An 11,375-nucleotide genomic window follows, 5' to 3' on the forward strand; every position below is an offset into this window, starting at 1 on the left:
GCGTCTCATATGCAGCCGCCCGTGCCACTTCTCCATGGCACAGGGCAAGAGTGTCCTCTGGCAAACAAGTGTGCAAGGCTGTCTTCTGGGGTTAATAAGTACAACAGGGAATGGGTACAACAGGGAATGGCCCCTTCACAGCCAGCGTTACCCTGCAAGACACCACCCCTTGTGATTTTCCAAGCAGAAAGACACTGGGAACAGCGGCTCTGGCACAGCATTGCAGGGCTTCACAGGATTACTTATTCACTGTGTTCCTGGAACAGCTCCAGGCTTCCCGTCTCTGCCTCCAGTGTACAAATTCATCAAGTATCCACAAGGCTCACAATTCCCACAGGCAAGAAAAGACAGCAGGATATTGCAAATCACTCTGTCTCCGAAGGACCTGCGGTGCTCTGGAAAGACTGAACCGGTATCCTTCCTTCTTCTACCTCCCTAACGCTAAAGCAGGGTAATTAAGGCAGCAGACTCAGTCTGGATGGATTTCATTGCCGGGGCCATTGGAGGTAAATACGTAGTGCTTGTTGATGAAAGCAGATCGCTGTGTTTCCTTCTTGTTCAGCTAATGGGCAGGTCTCAATGGCAGAGCTGAGAGTCTTTCGATGGGGGCTGCTTGTTAAAAGTGCATTCTTCTTCATTAAATGTAAAATGTCATCAGAGCAGGTTCACAGACCTATTGGAGAGGCAGTGCTGCTATTTGGTCAGCTGAGGTCATTGCCCTGCAATCTCCTCCAGTATAATTGTAGCGGGACAGGGCAAAACTCTGATAGGAAAAGACAAAGTGGAATATGTTGTGTCCAGATACAGACTCATGAGTTTTGCCCCAACAGTGAAACCTCACGTGTCTGGTGCCTGGGGGTCCTGGCAGGCTGTCGGGGTTGTGGCTCTGGAGGGCTGAGGATGCGATTTGTGAGACGGGAGGGGTAGAGGTATGGCTTTTTGCAGTGAAGAAGGTCTGAATGAATGACCTTTGCATTATCTTATGTTAAGATATATTTGCAACTGTGATGGTAATTTCAGTGCAGGCGTGCTACGTAGCAGGCTTCGACCTGGGAGAAAGTAGGTTAGCTATATATAAAAATACATAGATATAGCTAGATAAAAATAAGATTATAAAAGTGTGATTTAATTATAGACATTTTCAGAGCATGTACTGCCCAAACACAGCTTTGTTTTAAACAACAAAATGTAGCCACTGGTCTCATTTCTTTTCTGAAATCATCAGAGTTAGCAGAGTATCAAATACCAAGACAAGAGCCTTGGGGTTGCTGCTGCCAGAAAGGCCAGATAAACCTGCCAGATGGCTGAGATGCCCAGCCCAAGCCTGCATGTCAGGTCTCACTTTGAGATCTGCTGAAATTTGGCCGTTTCCTTCACCAGGAGCAGCCTTGGTCCCGGTGCAGATGTGCATTTCCTGGGAAGGACCACGATGAGTTCTACCCTGCAGCCCCTTATTGCTTGTGACCCAAAATGTGCAAGTGGGGTGAGGTTTGGCATCTCAGCAGCATCCAGCCCTGGAGGTGCCTGTTGCTTGGGTGTTGGCCTTCCTGGGGTGCTGGGAGACCCTGCTCGGGAAGGATCCTTCCTGGGAGAGTGGGATATAATCAACCCCTCCACGACAGCTTGCCTGTCTCCTCCTCTTTCCTTGCTGACTTCAGAGCATCCAGTGGAGATGGGAGTCCTGTGCTGGGGCTGGCAATGGTATGTCCATCCTGGAGGGATTCACCAAAACTCCTCTGAGACTTCATGTTAATGGTGGGGCAGCGACGATTGCGTTCACTGCTTGGACTCCTTTGCTTTTGTTGGCACAGTTGGAGCTGAGCCACTTAAGGATAAAGTTCCTTTGCAAGGGAATGTGGAAAGTTGAAAACACAGTTTCAAAGTGGCCTTTCTCCTCAGCCTTCTGCCCCCGCTCCCATGCAAAGTGGTTTGTGCAGGGCCTCCCTGTCTGGGCACCAGCATCGTGTGCCACCTGGCCATGCAGCAAGTGTCTCCCATGGGTGCCCTGGAAGCAGGCGCAGCCTGGGAGGATGCAGGCTGGGGGGGAGCTCCAGCTGGGACCAGAAATGTCTTTGCTTGTTTTGATGCACTTTGCTGACCTCAGGGTGTCTGAGAGCAATATTTTCCATCCTGTCACCTGTGTCCAGCTCAGGGCTTTTCTAAGAGCGCTAATGCAACTTTTCACTGGCAGACAGGGGTGTTTTCTGGCACGCTGTTCCCTGCTGGGAGCTTGCACATAGACATGGGCAAGGTACCTGGGCAGGGCTTCAAGGCCATGCTCCCTACCTTGACACGGGACAGCTTCCAGGGGTGGGACAGCTTTCCTGTGACAACTGAGAAGTTTTTGGTGCTGAGCTTATTTCATGGCTTATGTTTGTTAGAGCTGAAGCAGTTTTTGCATTCCCAAGGAAGCTGCAAACCCAGCTGAAGCACGTCAAACAACTCAAGAGGCCGCACAGATAACAGAAATTCTGTTTAGTAAATAATGTTCTTGTGGCCTTGATCTGTTTTCAGAGTGTTTTGGACAAAGCATGGCTTAAGCACCTCTGAAAAACAGCAGAGATGCTGCCCTTCTGAATCCCATGGAATGATCCAGCCTGGCTCAGGCACCTGCACAAATATTGGGCATCCCCTTTGAGCTATTTCTTCTGTGGCCATGGAACATGCTCAGCATCTTCAGCTCAAAAACCAGTGACCTGCTGTGACTCCAGATAGAAACAATGTGAGAGAAGCATGCTTAGTGACTGTGGAAACTTTCAACAACCACCAAATGGGGCTGGATGTTCTCAAAAGCAGCTCATCTATAAGGATGTCCTTCCTGGCCAATAAAGCTGAGCAGGAGATTGGACTAGAGACCTCCTGAGGTTCCTTCCAACTTGAATTTCCCTGTGTGTGTTTTCCAGCCCTGTTTTCCATGTGTGTTTTCTAGCCCTGCTACAGCAGCAGCCTGGGCCACAGCAGAGGATGGGTATTGACGATTAGGGCGATTGATAACTAGGGGATGACTTGATTCTTGTGCCAGGCGCAAAGACTTGGGAAGGGGAAGCTGAGGTTCACCCAGCGTTGGTAGTGCAGCACGGTCTGCAGCATGCCCAGGCTTCTCTATGTCCTGCTGCAAGGTTACACACCAGTCACATGCAGTCCAAGGGTAGATAAAATAGCCCACCTATGGAGGGAACATGCTGTCTCCTTGTCCTTACAGCTAAAACAGCTCCTGCTGGCCACTGCCAGGGTCACATTATTGGATGGAGTTCTGCTTGTTTAGGATATGGGGCACTTCTTACGGTCCCAGCTCTTTGGAAAGTAAAGGTCTTTGGAAGATGCTGTCTACCCATCCAGCGCATGGACCAAGATCCCTGCTTCTCCCTGGGCCTCTCAGCCAGGTGCTTACCAACAGCTCGGAGCCAGTGAGCCCAGTGAGCTCCGTAAGGCTGCCACTTGCTCTCTGCTGATTGCCGGGATCCCTCCTTATTTGAATTGCCTGCCTGACTTGTGAAGAGACTGTGAGTAAGTCAGTTTTGACCCTGCACTCTGTGTGTGTGTGTGTGTAGGGGATGCTGCAACCTCTGCACAATACCCAAGAACATCTCAGATAAAGTAGGCATAAAAAATGGCTCACTACAACCCAGAAAAGATCATTCACCTGGTTTTGCCATTTATTTTCATCACAGCTAGTGCAGTGTTACACAGCAGCAGTCCCACAGGATCCCTCTCTCATACAAATGCTATACATTGCTGGCCTTGTTCAATTCTGCTGTGCAAACAGGGTATATGTGGGTCATGCTATCTTTGTCCCAGGCTATTTATATTGCATGACACTGTGCAGAGCCTTTCTTCCTCAGCCTTTGATGGACTTGGCTGAGCTCCTCAGCTCGGAAAACCTAACTGCTTGGAGTGCACACAGTTCATGGCAGACTGTGGTTGTTCGGGGGTTTGGGGTGTTCACATATCCACTTTGGTGGGAACAGCGAAGAATTTACCCTTATGATCTCCCCCCCAAGTGGTGATGTTTGGTCCTTGCTGGCACCAAGGTGAGCCCCTGGAACTGAGAAGCAATGGGAAATAGGCTGGTTTGGGGAAAACTTGTTTTATTTTGTCTATGTTGCTGCTGTCCCTGCATCTTAATGTGTGAACAGGGCAATTTCTTCAGAAAGGAGGACACTTCTTGTCGAACACTGACCCAAAACAGCCTTGGTACCTCATGTGCGTGATCCAAGGTTCCTACCTTCCTGAGCTGGTGGAGCAAGCTGGGGCTTATGTGTGCGAGGCACATGGTGCCCCTTCTCACCAGCATCTGGTCAGCCCGCATCCGCTGCCTCTGAGGTTCAGGAAGTCTGAAACCGATGCGATGCCAAATCGTCCCATCTGGGCGGGGTTCTTGGGCCAGGGGACCGCACCTCTGAGGTCAGCACAGTCACGCTGACATTGACTTATGTGCTGCTCTTCCCTGGCTGGCAGGGTCCGTGTTTGCAGTCTGCCTCTGGCTGATGGCTGGGAATCTGGGACAGTACAGGTGGCCCCGGATGACTTTGTGCGTTGTCACTCTGCTCAGACCAGAGGCATTGCTCCTTCAAGCCATAGTATTCTGCCTGTGTATTCCCCCTCGCCATCTTGCTTTCAATCTGATCTCATTTTGGTTTTGAAATACAGAAGGTGGTTTCTTGGCCCATTTTTCTTCTTCATTGCTATTTATCTGGTGGCAGATTTGATAGAGATTTTTGCAGAATAAACCTCATTTTTCTTCAGGCAAGATGCTGTCAGTTGTTTTCTTCTGAGTAATGCACTTTGGGATTGTCTCCTGGTGACTCACACCAGGAGCTGGTAAAACTCCCAAATGTAAAACTCTTAAATATAGTAGAGCTTTCCAGAACTCCCAAGCAGCCATGTAATCACAGGTGAACATGCCTAGTGAAATGCCCACAGCAACTAATACATTTTAAAGTATCTTCTTTTTTTTTTTTTTTTTTTTTTTTAAAGGACTCAATGAGGCAGTTTCCAACCTGTGAGCCACCAGACCTGCACTGTATCTATGACTGCCTCGCTCCCTGAAGGGCTCATCCAGTACTTTTATGAACTTGCTCTCTGTCTAAATAACATGGATACAGTTCCATCGATCCCCAGCCCAATTTCCTCTCAGATGACCTGGCAGCTGATGTGGTGGGAGGAAGTTGGCTAGTCAGACCCTTTATCATCTGTTGTATCTGCCAACAGATGCATTTAGATCAGAGCTGAGAAATGCAGTTGAGGTAAAGGCAGGGACAGTGGGTGATCTGTTTGTTACTGCAACCAAGAGAGGTCCATGTTGGAGCTCTTTTGCTCTCCTTATCTGCCATGAAGGCAGTAACTTTGTCTCATAGGATTAATGCGTTTCTAACTCCAGTGTCTATTTTAAGGTCTCGAAATGAGCCTGGCTGTCGATAGAGGATTGACACACACCCCCCCCCCCCCCCCCCCCCAGCATGCTGGAATTGCTGTCACTGCCACAGGCAGGGAGTTGTGGTCAGCTGGCGTGCGGGGCATGCTGCCGAGCACGCTGGCTTTGTGCGTGCCGGGCGCTAATCCCTCGCTGCCCCTTAATCCTGCTGAGCCCCGAGCAGCGGAGGACGGGTGGTCTCACCGCAGAGCAGTGCTGCTGGTTGTGCTGCGCCTGCACGCGCCCTCCGGCCCCGGCGTCACACCGGCCTGCCAGGGCTCCAAGCAACCTTTGCTTTTGCTCCTTGCTCTGCTTTTGCAGCCGTATTTGGTGCATGCAGGAGATGCGCTTCAGAGGCTTAGTCCAGCATGGTGCCGTGGACCCTAATTCCTCACCCAGGGCTGCAGATGTGCTTTGTAAAGTGCAGCGAGGATGTGTCCAGTCGCTGGCATGCAGGAGGCAGCAGCAGTACCTCTCCTGCCTTCAAGAAGGAAGACAGGTTGCTGAGAACCTGTAATGCCTGAGGACTGCCCCTCTTTTATTAATGACCTTGTGACCACTGCTTTTATTACTTAATATTTCCAAATCAAGCATGGAGAACCAAAATTGCTCCAGAGACTCCTCGTGTGAGTGGGCATGCTCTGCACCTCACGTGAGGCTCCTTGGTCGCGGTCCAAAGATGCTGTACTGCCTAAGCTGAGAGAGGGAACAGAAAGAGTCCAATACTGTACAAGTCATCCCTCCAACCTTCCTGCCAAGTCCATTTTCAGAGGGCTGCTCAGAGCCCACAGCGCTGGCGGCGTGCACAGAGCTTTCCTCACAGCAGCGCTTTCTGTGTTTCCCCCCATCCCAGCTTGCACCATGGTGTTATTCCTCCTGATACATTTCCCCTGACACTCGGATTCCTCCTCTGAGCGTGTCTTGGTCATGCAGAGAAATCTGCGCTTTTTGCTCTGTCATTCTTGGCTCAAATGTCATTGCTGGAGCTTGAGAGAAGTCTGGTGCCAAGAACAGCAGGGCTCTGAAGCTGCATTTTTCTGCCGTTCCCCTAATGACTTGCCACAATGGGGGAAAACAATCTGTTGCAATGTGCGCTGTTAACCGTCTCCAATACACTCTCTGTTTCAGGTGGTCTAAGCACAGCAGTGGGTTATCCGCTGGACACAGTGAAGGTACAGGTTGGAGCTTTATTTCTTGACTACAAAGTGAAAGCAAACAGGCCCTTTTGCTTTTTCCCCCCCTTTTTAGAAAACTAGTCCCATGATAATGCTTTCATCTTTGTTACATCAACATATTTCACTGTATTTGGTTGTGTTGTTTTCTCTTAAAAAAAAGTAAATTGTTTGGGGCTGCTATTTTATGGCTAATTAACTAGCTTGTTGCTATGGCATTTGTTGATTTTTTTTTTTAATCTGATGCCTGCATTTTAAACTTGCCCCTGTATTCCTAGGTGAGAATTCAGACCGAGAGGCATTACAATGGGATTTGGCACTGCATTCAGGAAACATACAGGACAGAAAAAGTAGGTACCTCTCATGAGAATTGCTGAGACCAGTTACGGATCCTTGTTTCAGAGAAGCAGAGCTGCCTCTGTCAGTTTGGGGAGGACAGGCAGCAGTTACATACAAGCATTTGTTGCGGGAAGGATCAGGGTGAAATTTAGCTTTGTCGATGAGCTGTAAGATGGAAGTAAGCTTTGGCTCAGCAATGTATGGCCAGTCTTTTCAGGCAGATGCTTTCCCATGCCATTCCCTCTTAAGAGTGTTCTTTCTCCTCTGTTTCCAACTAGGTTTGGGGATTTTACAAAGGCATGTCTGCATCAGTCCTCACAGTATCGGTGATTTCTTCTGTTTCATTCGGCATGTACAAAAACTTTCTTTGTACCATCTGCAAGCTGCGATACGGGGCTGCAGATGCGAAGCCGTCCAAGCTGGATGTTTCTCTTGCCGGAGGTGCTGCCGGCGCTGCCCGGGTAGGTAACCAGCTGAAAGGGAAAGCACAACAAGAGATCTTGTTCACAAACATAGGAGGCTGGAAAAGCAGCAAATGCTTTCCGTCCAGGAGGCCACAGGGGAGCCTGCAATAAGCCCGGCAGGTTTGTTTTCGCTCTGCCCCTGCTGACCCCTCGCTGGTCGGCTCCGCGGCATGGCCGAGTCCTGCCAGGCAGCTCGTGCCAGCTTTGGTTTAGAGCGCCAAAACACTTAAGAATGCGCTTATAAGAATGACATGGACCTTGGCAGCAAACGCAGAAAAAGGAAGAAAAACAACCTAGGCAGCAAACTTTCCAAGTGGCTCTGATGGTATGTTTATGTAAGAAAGATGTAACTAAGTGTGTTAAAGCACAGGCCAGTGTTTCGACAGCGGCTGCACGAGCCCAGCGTGGCATCGCTGTAGAAATGGCAGTACCCAGTGTCGCCTTGTCAGGACTCAAAGCTCAGCGGAGCGTCACTGACAAGTGACGCTGCCTGGCAAATGTGCATGATCCCAGGACAGGGAGGTGAGGCTGAATCCAGGAGAGGTTTCCCGTAAGCAGATGGATTTCTGGGAGCATCTGCAGGTGCTGCGAACACGGTGGAGCTCACCCCAGCGCCCTGATGACGTGCTGGGCAGAAATGTGTGCCTGGTCACAGGCAATCCTCTTACAGACCAGTCCAGATGGTCGGGTTTCTAGGTGTTTCCTAGCAGGCAATGACTCTACTTAACACAGGTTATTTTTTTTTAAGTCTTTATGGCCTTAGTTCCAAACACAAGTACATACAAGAGCCTTGATGTATGCTACCCTATAGCTGAGAACCTCCCCTTTTCCATGCCCACCTGGTTTAACAAGTTGTTATAGGTATTTGATATCCTCTGCTGATTTCTGCCCCACCTTCCACTCCGCACAGTGCAGCTCGCACTCGTGTCCTCCTGCTGCTGGGTGGGATTTAGCACAGAGAGAGGAGAAGAGGCTAGAACTTGCTGGCTTCAGGTAATATTATTGTCTGAAAAGGTGGGAGCAAGGAATTTGCAGGAGGGGGATCAAAACACTGTTTAAATATGAAGGGTTAAAATACCATCTTTTAATGTTACAGGTTGTGTTGATGACCCCTAGTGAAGTGGCTAAAGTTCGCATGCAGACTCAGAGGAACCCACATCCTTCCATCGCATCTCTCCAGCCTGTTTCCAAGCCAAAGTACCGAGGATCTCTGCACTGTCTGAAGGTGATTGCCAAGGAGGAAGGTCTTGGGGGTCTCTACAAGGGCTGCTCTGCATTACTCTGCAGGGATTGCTCCTCTTCTGCAATATATTTCCTTACCTATTCTGCTCTGTGCGACTGGCTCACACCAGCTGGGAAAAATAAACCAGGTAGGTATCAGAAAGCATCTGGCATTACCTGCAAAAATGGCTTATTTAGTACCACGCTAAGAGGGACATCAGGCTCTCAGCAAACATCACCCAGTACCTATAAAACCTTACCCAGCTCCAGTCCTTGTGTGGGGCTGCTGTGTGTTTGTTTCCCAGTGTCACAGGGCCATTTGTGCCCTCCCAGCACGGGTGCCAGCAGCCTGCCTGCGAGGGCTTTGCTGGCGTGCCCTTGTCCCCCAGCAGCTACTCCTCTCCCTGCAGCAGGGGTGTTTACGGCATGCTCTGGTGCCTAGTATGCACGTATGAAATCCTCTTAATGCAGAAATAGGATACGTAACTAGAAATGAAACATGGACAAACCTTCCAGGAGTCATCGTGGAGCATGGATCAGGGTCAGTCCGGAGCTTGAAAATAAAGTCCAGGTGCAGAATGTAAAACCACTTAAGTTTCCTAGTTGTGATTTGGGTCAGAAAACAACTGTCCACTTTGAGAAAAGATCAGATAGGTGATATTCAGCAAAGACCATCTTCCTGAGTATTATAAAAATAAGTAGACCCAGCTGAAGAGGGAGTGAGTACTCCCAGGCTGCATCACATCTAGTTCGTGCGGTGTTAAAATAGATGCTGCCTCTGCATGAGCCAGTATGATGTGTGCAAAAATGAGTATGCTGTGAAACTAAGAGGCCCCACGGTTTGTGTGAGATCACTGAAAACTGCCAACTGCAAGAACTGAACAAAATAACGGCTGAAAACCATGCAAATTAACCAAGTTAACAAATCTGAGATGCTTGTAGCCCTATCGGTGCAAGGCTCAAGTTAACTGCTCCTCCCTTCTCTCCTGCAGGTTTCCTCGTTGTGCTGCTTTCTGGTGGTTCAGCTGGAGTCCTGGCCTGGGGATTAGCTACTCCCATGGATGTCATCAAATCACGGATGCAAACAGATGAATCGGACCAGCACAAGTCCAAAGGCCTCATCCACTGTGCTAGAGAAAGTGTGCGAAAGGAGGGTGCAAAAGTGCTTTTCAAAGGACTGGGTTTGAACTGCATTCGTGCCTTTCCTGTGAACATGGTGGTGTTTGTAACATATGAAGCTGTACTGAGATTTACAGATCATTATACAAACGAAAAATAGTTTGTGCCACTCTGTGCAGAGGTGTATTTTGTTTAGTTTGGTTTTTTGTAACACAACATCCACGAACAACTGCTGAATGCTGTCTCCTTTGATAGACATCTCAGCACAAAGCTGGATGACTGATGGCTTTGCTTTATTCTTATAGGATTACAAACTCATCAGGGAGTCTTGGATTTATATACAACCTCCCTTTTATCTCGTTAATGTATTTAGACTGTAGCCGCTGCTTAGGCCCTTGAAAGATTTGCAAATATTTATGTTCTAAAAAGCTGCTAGTCTGATCAGATATTTTCGTTAAGGTTTCATTTTGTTTTCTTCTGGCACAGAAAATGATCGTCACAACCAAGGCAAGAGCTGGGGGGAGTTTGTGTAAGATTTAACACTATCCAGCGTGTGCTCTTTTCATGTAACGCGTGTATTCCATTCGCTGAGTAACTTACATATTTGTGCTTCAGGCTGCAACTTTTCCTTCCCAGCTGTAATTTTCCCAAAGCACTCTACAATTATATCCCTTTGAAAGTGAAACCAGGCACGGATTCCTGTAAACCGTGTGGTTTTCTCCCTGTGCAACCCTGAGCCGTCGGAGCATCAGTCCCCTTCCGGAGACTGACGGCACCCCGGCTCTCTGGAGCTTGGCATAGCTTTGGAGGCAATCTGTTCTCATCCTGGAAGGATGCAAAACCTCTTTGCTTCTCAAAGGAAAGGCTGCCATAAAATCTGTGCGCTAGCAGGGTCAGGCAAGTTAAAGGAGAATTGCAAAGTGGTAGGGTGTAATTAAGATTTACACCTTTTAAAATGTGCGTACATCTTGGGGCATCAGCACCAAAATTTTAAACTTTAAACTACACCGTTAGGAGCAGCCAAATGTTTTTTTTTTTGTCAAAGGTACATTTTGAGAGAATTTCTGACTTCCTTAACAATTATTTCTTTTTCATGAAGGCATAAAGTTTCATCGGCATGTCAGTTGAAAAAAACAACACCCACACTATTGCTTCAGAAAAAAAAAACCCAACCCCAAACTAAAACCAGAAATACTTTCATTTGCTCATCCCACCTCAAGAGCAGCATAAATGTTTTCTGTCCCCATTTTAACCCCTGGATAATGACATCTGGAGTGGGCTGGATCCAGCCCCTGTCAGATTTTGTTGAAAGGGTGTTTTTTTCAGGGAAAGAGGAAGACTATATTTTTGGCATTCTCTTTTATTCAGAGTTGATGACCTTCTGGAGTTCTCTTTTATTCAGAGTTGATGACCTTCTAGTCCACAGCCACTTATACCAGTTGACAGCAAGGCTGTGACTACACTGACAGTAATTTTGCAGCAGGCAGGATTTGCCAGCTACTCTGGACATATAAAAAAGGATCTTGTACTAAAAGGACAAGCTTAAAAATTTCAGGTGCTACTAGAGAAGAATAAAGGGGGCATCTTCCACTCCAGACAGTGACCACTAAAAAGCTCCAGAACTGTCCTCCTGAAATCTAAGCCTTC

The 11,375-nt window shown here is 48.3% G+C and overlaps 1 protein-coding gene across 1 annotated transcript; it reads left to right on the forward strand.

Moving 5' to 3' along the window:
• The first annotated feature begins 478 nt into the window (after window positions 1-478).
• Window positions 479-9,888, forward strand: SLC25A47 (solute carrier family 25 member 47). Its single transcript, XM_009486221.1, has 6 exons — window positions 479-506; window positions 6,542-6,585; window positions 6,864-6,935; window positions 7,203-7,385; window positions 8,485-8,758; window positions 9,602-9,888. The coding sequence occupies exons 1-6, from the start codon at window positions 479-481 to the stop codon at window positions 9,886-9,888; spliced, it is 888 nt and encodes a 295-aa protein (XP_009484496.1).
• The last annotated feature ends 1,487 nt before the right edge of the window (window positions 9,889-11,375 follow it).

The sequence above is a fragment of the Pelecanus crispus genome, chromosome 6 (assembly GCF_030463565.1).
Source record: "Pelecanus crispus isolate bPelCri1 chromosome 6, bPelCri1.pri, whole genome shotgun sequence".
Taxonomy (NCBI): Eukaryota; Metazoa; Chordata; class Aves; order Pelecaniformes; family Pelecanidae; genus Pelecanus; species Pelecanus crispus.

Bases quoted from the DNA above. Each gene is read 5' to 3' on its own strand.
- SLC25A47 (XM_009486221.1), top strand. From the start codon at position 479: ATGGATTTCATTGCCGGGGCCATTGGAG. The intron at 507-6,541 runs GTAAATACGTAG...TCTCTGTTTCAG, and splicing joins CATTGCCGGGGCCATTGGAG to GTGGTCTAAGCACAGCAGTG. The intron at 6,936-7,202 runs GTAGGTACCTCT...GTTTCCAACTAG, and splicing joins AAACATACAGGACAGAAAAA to GTTTGGGGATTTTACAAAGG.